Below are 13203 nucleotides of genomic sequence, written 5' to 3' on the forward strand. Positions count from 1 at the left end.
AAATTATAATAAAAAATATTTTTTTATATATAAACTTGAGAAATGATATTAAATTTAGTATTAAAATTTTATTTTATAAAAAGAAGTATACAATGATTTCACTAATCAAACTTGGACTCAAATGGATAATTAAAAGTGAATTATTCTTTTCATCTTTGAATATTTTTTAATTACTTTTTCTTATATTTTCAAATTAATAAATTATGATGTGTGAGATCTAGTCTTAGAAGATATATTATATTATGATCTCAACAACTTAATAAAATTTATTTATAATATTTTTGAACTTTTCTTCCTCAAATATTATTGCAATCTAACCACTAGAGAGGACATGTTTATTATAAATTGTTTGTTAGTATAGATTTTAATTCAAATTAATTAAAAACTAATTCATTTAATTACCACTTAAAAGAAAACAACTATTACATAATATTTAGTTATTTTGTCCAAGGAAAAAAATCAAAACCATTTATTAACTTTTTGAAATAATAATGGTTTTAAGGTCCAAACCATTTATTATTACTTTTGAACCAATTCTTTCATTTTTTCATATCATAGATAGAATAAATGAATGATTTTTTTAAAAAAAAATTACTATGAAAGAATACCATTATTTAATTTGTTGTCTTAAATTTATTGTTCAATTGAAGGTTATTTCTTATAATAAAAAAATGTATTTAAAATTTTATAATAAATTTTGTTCTAATAAAATTGTAACAAATACAAGACATGACATGTAACATTAATTTTATATATAGAAAAAGTTAAATTATCCTTCCACATATATTAACTAAGTTATACAAAAAAAAAATTATTATTAATAATAGCTATTATCCAAATTGATTCAACAAGATTATTTCACTCAAACATACCTAAGAAGAAGTGTGGGTGATTTTAACTTTTAACTCATTCATCATCATTTTTATATTTACATATTATATATATTTATATTTACAATTTTATATATAATTTATATTTACAATTTTACAACAAAATATCTAACTATGTCATTTGAGTATTTTTAATTTGTATTATTTCAACTTTGAGTATGTATATTTGTGATCCACTTAATATAATAAATAAATAGCATATAAATATGAATAATTTTTTTAAGAATAAATTAAATTAAGTGGTAGAAGGATCACTCGATTTGTTATCTTATAATTTCCAAATTTTCTTAATCAAGTTGGTCTTTCTCTCTCACTCAAACAAATTGTATAGTAATAGAAATTTAGAGATCTCTTCGTTCCTCTTCATCGAATATTAAGTTTAGAAGTAGTTATCACGAATTTGTTGAGTTGTGAATTTATATTTGATCAATTTTCTTCATAAAAAAAAATAAGCTTTAATTTTTAGTTTTTATTTATTTTGAGTGAAATAAATTTATTATAAGGCATGAGAATATTAATATATAATATTTAATTTATTAAAAAATAAATAAATTTGAATTATATTTTAAAATATTTATATTATAAATAAATAAAAAATTTATAAAAAGAAAAAAAAATTGATGTTGATATTTAGGGATGTTCAAGTTAACCGATTAATCAGTTTTAAATAAGTATGATTTTACCACTTATTTTACAAACAGATTGGTATTGGTATCGGTTTTACCGGTTCTAGTTTTATTGGTTTCAGTCGGTTTCGGTTTAACCGTGTTTAATCGAGAACCGACAATTCAATTTTTTAATATAAGTATTAAATTTATTAAATATTTTTTTTCAAAATCTTTATTTATACCATCTTATTATCTATTCTCCATCATCTTTTGTCAATATTATATTATAATATTGATATATTATATTATATTATTATAACACTATAATATATTTTAATATTTTCTATTATTAAATTAAAAATTATATAAATTAATTTTTTTTAAAAAAATATTTAGTACAAATTATAATTTAAAAATAATTAAGATATGTCTAATCTTTCTAATATAAATTATAATATATAAATATATAATTAAATTATTATCGGTTTATCATTTAAGCATGAAGAAAAATAGTTTAACCTTAAATTAAACTGTTTATTTAGTAAAAAATTAGTTAATCAAAACCGTTAAAACTGATTAATCGATAAATCGATAAAATGAAACTAATAAATTAATTTTTTTTACATGCCGTCTGGTTTCATTTATTTTTAGTACTAGTTATATTTATATTATTTTGCAGTAAGCTCCAATTTCCAATATAAATTCGCGCAAAGATCCATGCTAGTATTAAATGCAACTGAATTTGGAGGACTAATTTGAATGACAACAAATCTACTTATTTTAAATGCAAATATATTTTAGATAAATGATAAAGAAAGATGATGACGGTGAAATAATTTGATTGGTTGAAAAAATCAATAAAATTTATCTTCACACTAGTTATATCACTGTAAATTTATTCTAACTTTAATTTTCTATTTAATATAAACACGGAAAAAAATGAAAAAATTGAGTTTACGTAAAATCGTTATATAGTTATAAACTCCTAAATTTAAATTTTATCTAAAATAGTAAGGGTTTAATTTTAAAAAATAATAGTTATATATTATTATATATATAATTAAGTATTTTATATTTAACTAATTTTAAAATTTTATATATTTAATTATAAAATTAATTAAAAAATAATAATAAGTAATAAAACTATAAAAAAAATTATACTTATAAAATTAATTATATTAATTAATTTATTTGAATAAATAATAACTTTATTTTTAAATATTTAAATATAAATTTAACTTTTAAACGTAAATTTTATAAAATTGTAAAATCGAAATTATTTATAAAATCTTATTATTGTAAATTTAAAATCGTAAAAATTACTTATTTAAAATCAAACTTATTAATTTTATGAGTAATTAAGATTTTAATGATGTTAATCTGGACTTCCTTGAAATTGGCCAATACAAAATAAACAAAAATAATAATATATACATGATGATAGTTTTTTTCTGTTTGAGTTTGCAAATATAAAAAATAGTTAAAGTTAAAAAATAAAAATAAATGAAAAATAAAGAATGAAATAGTAATATACATCATTCTTATAATTATTAATCAAATAGTATTAATAAATGAAAAATGAAATAGTAGATATACATATTGTATTTTTTTTATTTATTTGTGCTTGAAAAATTAAAAATTATAATAAAAAATATTTTTTATATATAAACTTGAGAAATGTTATTAAATTTAATATTAAAATTTTATTTTATAAAAAAAAAGTATACAATGATTTCACTAATCAAACCTATATTGGACTCAAATGGATAATTAAAAGTGAATTATTCTTTCAATCTTAGAATATTTTTGAATTACTTTTTCTTATATTTTCAAATTATTAAATTGTGGTGTGAGATCTAGTCTTAGAAGATATATTATATTATCATCTTAACAACTTAATAAAATTTATTTATAACATTTTTGAACTTTTCTTCCTCATATTATTGCAATCTAACCACTAGAGAAGACATGTTTATAAATTGTTTGTTAGTGTAGATTTTAATTCAAATTATTTAAAAATTAATTCATTTAATTACCACTTAAAAGAAAACAACTATTACATAATATTTAGTTATTTTGTCTAAGGAAAAAAATCAAAACCATTTATTAACTTTTTGAAATAATAATGGTTTTAAAGTCCAAATCATTTATTATTACTTTTGAACCAATTCTTTCATTTTTTTCATATCATAGATAGAATAAATGAATGATTTTTTTTTAAAAAAATTACTATGAAAGAATACCATTATTTAATTTGTTGTCTTAAATTTATTGCTCAATTGAAGTCTATTTATTATAATAAAAATTGTATTTAAAATTTTATAATAAATTTTGTTCTAATAAAATTGTAACAAATACAAGACATTACATGTAACATTAATTTTATATATAGAAAAGTTAAATTTTCCTTCCACATATATTAACTAAGTTATACAAAAAAAAAAATTATTATTAATAATAGCTATTATCCAAATTGATTCAACAATTATTTCACTCAAACATACCTATCAAACATACCTAAGAAGAAGTGTAGGTGATTTTAACTTTTAATTCATTCATCATCATTTTTATATTTACATATTATATATATTTATATTTACAATTTTATATATAATTTATATTTACAATTTTACAACAAAATAATATATATATATTTATATTTATATTTATATTTATATTTATATTTATATTTATATTTATATTTATATTTATATTTATATTTATATTTATATTTATATTTATATTTATATTTATATTTATATTTATATTTATATTTATATTTATATTTATATTTATATTTATATTTATATTTATATTTATATTTATATTTATATTTATATTTATATTTATATTTATATTTATATTTATATTTATATTTATATTTATATTTATATTTATATTTATATTTATATTTATATTTATATTTATATTTATATTTATATTTATATTTACCTTGTCCAAAACATGGATTTGTTGAGTTGTGAAATTATAGTTTGAAATCAATATTCTGGATAATCAATTAAGTTTAGAACATTTGAACCATTGTTTCTCTTTTTTATTTATTTTGAGTTAACAAGTTTATTTTTAAAATATTTATATATTTGTTGCACTATTTAATTTGTTACGAAATGAAATAAAATTTTAATCACATTTTGAAATATTTATATTATAATAAAATAGATAAAAAAAATATAATTAACAAAATATTAAAAAAAAGAAAAAAATTGAGTTTTTAATGATCTCTTATTTATTTTGTTTTTGCAAGGTAATCGATCGAAGTCAGCTTAATAAGCCAAACCCATTATCCAAGACCATTATCCAAGACATGCCCGCTGCAAAGATCAAGACTCCACAAATGACGTTGTTTTTACAAATCTGAATACCTTCAACAGAAATACCAAAGTTTTGTAAAAAAAAAATAAAAATCAATTCAACAAAAAAAAAATACACAAGAACTAATCTTGATAAACATACAAATAATCAAGAACACTTCATAGACATTCTTTTAGAATTAAGGTTCTTCAAATCAAGAGGTTATTCAAGGCATCAAATTATTTTATGGATATTAATTTAAATTATTTTTTTTAAATATTGTGATTTTAATGATTTTGTTCATTCTAGAAGATTCACATAAATAGGTAGGCTACAAAGTATTCAAAAATGCTATGTAATTTGAGTATTTTCAATAGATATCTTTGTGACCCATCTAAAATAATAAATAAAAATCATTAAAAGATGAGTGAAAACTTAGTATACATAATAAATAAATTAAAAATTATAGAAAAATCACCCCATTACTCGATCCCATACGATTTATTCATGCATAATCATAGGAATTTAGAGATTTATAGACTCTTGAATATTAGAACATACATAATTGAAAGTTACCTTTCTAACTCTTATCAAATTAACATAGATGACAACATTCTAAGGATATCACTATACAAACTTCACCCGGTAGTATGAGGGGCAAATGTTGAGTTAAAATGATATTCAACCGACGTTCTTGGATCATATGATCTAGACCTGAATTGGTTGACGATAAATTGGTTGTTCGAAAATGGATCATTATATCCGAAAATAAACCATGTGATCAATATAAAATTAGATATGAGAATTTGGTCGATAATCAACCAAATCCTTAAATTTATTTGTATATCAAGCTCATGATTTGTTTGCAGATGTAATGAACCATCTCCAAATAACCAATTTAGCATCAACAAATCTAGGCCTAAATTATATGAACAGAGAGTCTGTTGATATCAATGTAACTTAAAATATGAATACTTAGACTAACCGATCCAATTGGTGAAAAAAAAATGAAAGAAAATGGGGTTAATATAGTGTGGTAATATGAAATATGTGTTTCTAGATCTTCCGAATCAAAATTACTTTCATATATGTCTTTCTTGTAGATCTTTCAAATCAAAATTAATACCATATATGCTTTTCTTGTACATCAACCAAATCAAAATTAATACCATATATGCCTTTCTTGTAGATTTTCCAAATCAAAATTAATACCATATATGCCTTTCTTGTAGATCCACCAAATCATGCCTAATTATATTTCTAACTAAAGAAAAATCTATTTTTACCAAAAAGATTTTTATTTATTTTCCTTCCTTTTTTTGCCATATAAATATTTTAATTAAAAGGATTTAATAATTAATGATTATTTCTATTTAATTCAACTTTAATCATCTTTCATCTCTAATGCATTGACATGATTTTTATCTGAAAGATTAGTTTTTTATTTTTATTTTTATTTTTATTTTTATTATTATTGGTTATATCATATTTTATGGTGTCATTATTAATGAGTTAATCATTATGCTTACACTATTTACCTTTTTTTATTTTTTTCAATTTATCTTAGTGATGACTGATTTTTATTTATTGTATTTGTTACAAATTTACGTGATCTGAGTAGAGACTATATTTAATTTATAAGAATTTTATTGTTTAAAAAAAAGATTATTAATCATATCTTTTATCAGGATTGGGCCTTAGGATAAGCCTAGTAAGCATACCTAACCATTTAATAAAATAAATAAGTTTTTAAGGTTAAATTTATTCATTTTTTTATATATAAAAATGGAAAAAATGTCAATTTTATTTTTAAAGTTGGACAGAAGTGTCAAATTTATTAAATTTAATAGATTTCTCTAACAACGTTAAAATATAGTCATATTGTCATTGACACATCCACATATTATTTTTATAATCAAATTTTCCAATTCAAACGAATATTATCATTACAAAAAATAAAACTAAAATTAACCTCGTTTCTCTTCAATATATATGTTATTCTCTCTTCAATATATATGTTATGCTCTCAACACATCTACATCTAACACTATTAATACAACTCCCATCTACATCTAACACTATTAATACAACTCTGACAACAACTCCAACAACCAACACAAAAAAGAATGTCTTTTCACATCATCAAGGATGACGATGAAAATCGCAAGAAGGGATGATTATTATTGAAGTTGTCTCTTTCCTATAAATAAATGTATAAACCCTAATCAATCTCTCTATGTGTGGTTCTCTGCTATGGTCAAATGATGATGAAGACGAAAACAAGAAGCCAGAGTTGGAAAATGGGTATGTTTCTTCGTCATCTAATTCATCGAATTCGTTGGCTGTAAAGGAAAATCTCTCGCCAATGAAGAAACCTGAGCAGCGCAAAATCTAGATCAATAAATTTCCTTCGGATTCGTCGAATCTGTATGAGTCTTCTCTGTCTCCTTCACCGCCTAAGAAAACGGTTCTCTATCTCCTTCACCGCCTAAGAAAACGAGTTGCTTTTGGTGCTCCCCGAAAAAGGATTCGTCGAATCTGTATTGAAGTTTTATTTTTTTAATAATAAAATCTGTTTGAATTGGAAGATTTGATTATAAAAATAATATATATAAAAATAATACGTGGATATGACATGTCATTAACAGCATGACTACATTTTAACGTCGTTAGAGAAATCGGTTAAGTTTAATAAATTTGACACGTTTTGACAAGTTTTTATACATAGATAGAATTTTACAATATTTTTTAAAAAATTTGACACTTTTATCCAACTTTATAAATAAAATTGACATTCGTCCCATATAAAAATGTATAACTTAATGATTCAAGTTAAAAAGAAAACATTTTATTTGATTATGGGTTCAAATCTCGCCGTAAACAATTTTTTAACATTTTTTAAAAATTAAAATTAGGCTGCCAAATTTTTTTCTTTCACTTTTTCTATATCTATATGGAGGCAGCCCAATTCTTGAGCCGGCCTTGTCCCTTACTCAATTCCAACTTGACCTCCCTCAAACAATATAACCAAAAAAAATAGTTACTAAATTTGAAATCATTTCTCTAAGCCACATAAAACAAGGAGTTCTTTTAGAATAAATAGGACTATCAAAGTTTATTGATAATTTTCTCTTACAATTTTTGAAATGATAAATACTTGACTTTGATTGTCACATTCAAAATCCAGTATTTTTCTTTCGAAAAGGTTTCAATGAGAGTGAGATGGCTAGAGAATTCATTTTGAATCATCCTTTCCTCAATTGACAATTTGGAGGTGTACGTAGAGTTCATACACAACCAATGAAGAGGATGCTTTAAATGTGTTGGAAGGTTTGGTGACATACTAATTCCACGTTACCCTAGTAGGAATAGACAAAATGGTCATATTTTTTTTTTTTTTTTTACCATTTACCTTCTCTGCGATGGAACAGAGGATCTAAGAATATCCTTTCTTGTTTCGTGACATAAAAAAAATGCAACTTTACAAGGTTGACATTGTTGGAGGGTGAGAGAATGATAGTTTTTCAAAAGTGTTATTTTAATGTGTTTTTCTATAATATTGTGTGATTTATTATAATAGATATGAAAGAGTATGTGTGTCATCTTCCTGATAATCTGAAAAAATAAAAAAATATGTTTGTTTAATTAGTTATTAATTTTTTCCATCAATGAAAGACAAATGTTAAAAGAATTTTTTTCACACTATACTAGCCTGATGGTTAATGCATATAACTACTCAAATGTTTGGGTAAAATGATACAAACTGAACCAAGGTTCGTATGATCTAGGCTTTGATTAGTTGACAATAAATTGTTTGTCTGGAGATGATTCATTATATTCGGAAAAAAACTTGTGATCGATATAAAACTAGATATGACCGGAATTTGGTCGAAACTATCAAATTCCCGTATCAAGTTTTATATCCAACACAAGTATGTTTCCGAATATGATATAACTATCTCTAGATAATCATTTTTTCTTCAACAAATGTAGACCTAGATCATATGAACCAAGTGAGCCGATTAATATCAATTTAACCCAATATTTGAGTACTGAACTGCTGATTTTTTTTTTACCATTTTGGACATCTAGCTAGATCAACTTTACTCAAGAACAAACCTTTATTTTAGAAAGGTTATTAAAATCATCCATTTATGTTATAATTTATATTTTCTATCTACAACTAAACTCTACCTAGCTTGGAAACCATATAAAACATTTAGAATGATATTATATATAGGACTATAAGGTTAGCCATCATCAATTCAAAGCATATAACATATGAACTAATTAAGTTAGGTGGTAAAAGATCACCCTACGTACCCCATGATCTGTTATCATGTATTCAAAATTCTCCGTAGTCCAGTTGTCCAGTTGCTAAAAGCATTGCAAAGTCAAACAAAGGAAGTTAATTAATATAGATAAAAAAACGAAATGAAATGAAAATGAAAGGAAAAAAAAAGACCTGTCTAGATCTTGTTCCCGTTCGGTATAGAAAGATTGTATGCTTGTCCAATAGCTAACATGCATATTATCATGTTGGGCAGTAGTATAGAAGTCTGTCCGGTTGGGACTCCAATCATTGATACCAGCCGGTCTTGGGGGTTGGAGTTGGAGTTGGAGTGATCGGTTATCCAGTTCTGATTGTCGATCGTATCCAGGAATATACTCTAAGCGCTGACCAGACATCATTTGCTTGAGCTTGCGTTGAAACAACTGCTCATTTACAGCCATTTCATCCCTTCTACTTACTGTTCTTATGCCCCCATAATAGAATGGATTCATAATCCTTTGCATCTGTTTTCTTGAGAGTGTCGTCGACGTCCTTTCTTGGGATGCATTTTGAGACACAGCAGCTATGGCTTCTTGCATATTATATCTTGGGATTTCTTGGGGGTGGATATTGAGCATTTAGATACTCAAGGCGAGTAAAAGGCACAATATTTGGGATAGTTATGGTTCCTTGCATCTGAAATGGGATCCTTCCCTGGAATGAATAGTTAGCATATATGTACTCAAGCTGAGTAGCAGTATTATGAGGCGGAATAGAATACAAGGGTATGGTCTGAACTTCTTGCATTTTTAGTCGAACATTTCTGTGGTTGTCATGATCAGCTAGGCCGGCTACACTTGAAACTCTTCCACGAGTAATTGCTTCCATCTTAACGTTGAACTTCGAATCATTGACAATAACTGCGTTATAAGACATGGTATGTTGAAATCTGCATAAAGTTTTGGCACATATTAAAAGTCAAATAAAGGCAATCAAAAGTAATATCACCATCTACTTCAAACATAATATTTGAGTCCAACTCACAATAATAAAACTAAATATAAAAAAAAGATAGGTTCACAATCAACACTTAATTAACCCAGAGTCTCTAAAGCAAAGCAGATATATTCACCTCTTATTTTGGGAAATTGGACGAAATGACCCTGAAATAGGGTCATTTGCCTCCGTGGTCACTCAATATTTAAAATTGATCTGGTGACCACTTTATTTTTTTTGGACGAAATTACCTTTTTCGCGTAACGCGAAGAGAGTTCGCGTTTCGCGAAGTGAAACATTGTGAATATATATACTCAAATTTTTTCATTTCCCTCTTTTCGTTTCTCTCTCTTCTCTCTCTGTTCTTGTTCGTCGGCGGCGGCGAAAACTTCGGCGACGGCGACTACGGGGACGACGGCTATGACCTGAATCTACAAAGATAAGAAAACCTCATCCCTGAATCGATGTTTATAATACAAATTTTTGTTCTTATTTCTATATCTTCATTTCAACCCTAACCCTAACCCAAATCGATTTATGTTCATGTTTCCAGTATCTCCATCTAAAACCCTAAATGAATTTATGTTCTTATTGTCTATTATCTTCATTTCAAATGATTTATGTTCTTCTTAATGAAACCCTAACCCTAAATCAATTAAATCTGTTCATATTGGTTCATATTGGTTCATATTTGTTCATATTTGTTAATATTTGTTAATATTGGTTTATACTGGTTCATATTGCAGATCATATGGATTCCGTTTTGCGAAGGGCTTCTCGTTACGCGAAGGGCTTCTCGTTTTGTGAAGAGCTTCTCGTTTCGCGAAGGGCTTCCCTTTATGCAATCATAGAGTATGTGCACACAAGAGACATTAAAGGTCTGTCTGTAATTTGTATAGATCGATGTTATATTTTATATGTGTGTGTTTATTTTTTTTCCTGACTCCTAGCCCTACATGTGTTTCCTATAGCTGCATATAAACAAGCTGATGGAACAAAGATTGATAACAGAAGAGTGCCTGTCGATGTTGAACGAGGTAGAATAGTTCCAAATTGGAAACTTCGTCGACTTGGTGGGAGTCTAGGAACAACCAGGATTGGAGATGAAGATGTAAATAAAAAACAATTGGGGAGGTAATTGATTAGGATGCCTTTTACTTTCACAAGCCTCTTTAGAAACTCTATGTGAATTTTTTCCTTATATGTTACCTTCTCAATGTATTTGCTGAACAACTTGAGTTAAATTTTGAAGAGGAAAGAATGCAATGATGGTTGTATATCTAATAGAGCTTGCATTCACTACCTATAACAAGTAGACAATATGAGATCATTTAATCTGCATAATTTTTATAATTTTCTTCACTTTCATTTCCCCATCATGTGTAGGGAAAATTCCTGTGAAAAAGGGAAGAGATAGAGAGGGTGATAGGGAGAAATCTCGTGAGCGATCTTATGAGAAGCCAAAGGATCGTGATGAACCAGAGGATGAAGTGGAGGGATTGTATGAACATGAATGTCGTCGACGACACCATAGGCACTACGAAGAAGACTATGAAAAATCAGACAATCATAATCATGGGCGTGGTGGTGCGCGATATGAACAACTAGAACAAATTGACGAGGACAAAGAAAAGATTAGGTGAATGATTAGGTGAATGAGAACAATTCTTCATTTCAATAATAGACTACCACCAATATCCAAAAAAAAGATATATCTTGTTATTTGTTCAAATAATAACTAGACTGGTCCTCCATTTTTTGTTTTTTATAGCTATATATATGATAACTCTCTAGTCTAGTTTGAAACTTCTTGGTGAGTATGAATGATAAAAACATTCCATTTTGGTGAGTTTTGTATTAAATTTCTATCACAAATTGTAAATAACAAAAATATGTTTATCATTTGATTTCTTTAGGTGACAGGATGAAAGTACAATATTACATTAATAATTAGAAAAGTTTCATATATATCTGATTATAAAAATAAAACAGACAAAAAGAAATTAAGCTTCCTTTTAATTAGAGAATATGAGAAAATGAAGCTTATTATAATTTCCATTAGGATTAGGTTTAATAATGCAAATTGGATTAAAGTCCCTTAATATGAAGGGAAGTTTATCCAAGTCCAATCTCAATTTCTCTACGTCTCCCCCCTTTCAAAATGCAATTCTACAAACAAACAATTTAACATATAATTATAGAACACCTAAATGAAAACAACTCAATTGTATTGACTATTGAGAAAACCCTTCATCTATAACGTCGGCACTTAGCCGGTTTTCGTCTTACTGTAAGTACTTCTTCACTGAATCCCGACCTATTTCTTTCAATATTTTTGCCCAAGATTGGATTCGTGAAGCCCTTCGTAAAACGTGAAGCCCTTCGCGTAACGAGAAGCCCTTCGCGTAACGAGAAACCCTTCGCGAAACGGAACCCATATGATCTGCAAATATCATCATTGACATAAGAACAATAAGATGAACAAAAAAAATGAACAAATATGAACCAATATGAACCAATATGAACAGATTTAATTGATTTAGGGTTAGAGTTTGATTAAGAACAACATAAATCGTTTGAAATGAAGATAATAGACAATAAGAACATAAATTGATTTAGGATTTTCAGATAAAGATATTGGAAACATGAACATAAATCGATTTGGGTTAGGGTTATGGTTTGAAATGAAGATAGGAAATAAGAACATAAATTTGTATTATAAACATCGATTTAGGGTTAAAGTTTTCTTATCTTTGTAGATTTAGGGCATAGTCGAAGTCGCCGTCGCCGACGAACAAGAACAGAGAGAGAAGAGAGAGAAACGAAATGAAGAAAATGAAAAATTTGAGTATTTATATTAAACCTAATTCACTTCGCGTTTCGCGAAGTCTCTTCGCGTTTCGCGAAGTCCCTTCGCGTTACGCGAAAAAGGTAATTTCGTCTAAAAAAAATAAAGTGGTCACCAGATCAATTTTATTATTGGGTGACCACGGAGGCAAATGACCCCATATTTAGGGTCATTTCGTCCAATTTCCCTTTATTTATTTTTTTTTTGGGAAAACGACTTAGCGTCATTTCATTAAAAATTCCCAAAAACGGGAAAAAAAACCACGAGTTTAAGAGA

General features: G+C 25.9%; 1 protein-coding gene across 1 annotated transcript; it reads left to right on the plus strand.

The window, feature by feature from the left end:
• Positions 1-10830: 10830 nt before the first annotated feature.
• LOC124924864 (U1 small nuclear ribonucleoprotein 70 kDa-like) lies at positions 10831-11722 on the plus strand. The gene is made up of 4 exons (XM_047464851.1): positions 10831-10957; positions 11051-11190; positions 11332-11353; positions 11466-11722. The coding sequence occupies exons 1-4, from the start codon at positions 10831-10833 to the stop codon at positions 11720-11722; spliced, it is 546 nt and encodes a 181-aa protein (XP_047320807.1).
• The last annotated feature ends 1481 nt before the right edge of the window (positions 11723-13203 follow it).

The sequence above is a fragment of the Impatiens glandulifera genome, chromosome 2, assembly GCF_907164915.1.
Source record: "Impatiens glandulifera chromosome 2, dImpGla2.1, whole genome shotgun sequence".
Taxonomy (NCBI): Eukaryota; Viridiplantae; Streptophyta; class Magnoliopsida; order Ericales; family Balsaminaceae; genus Impatiens; species Impatiens glandulifera.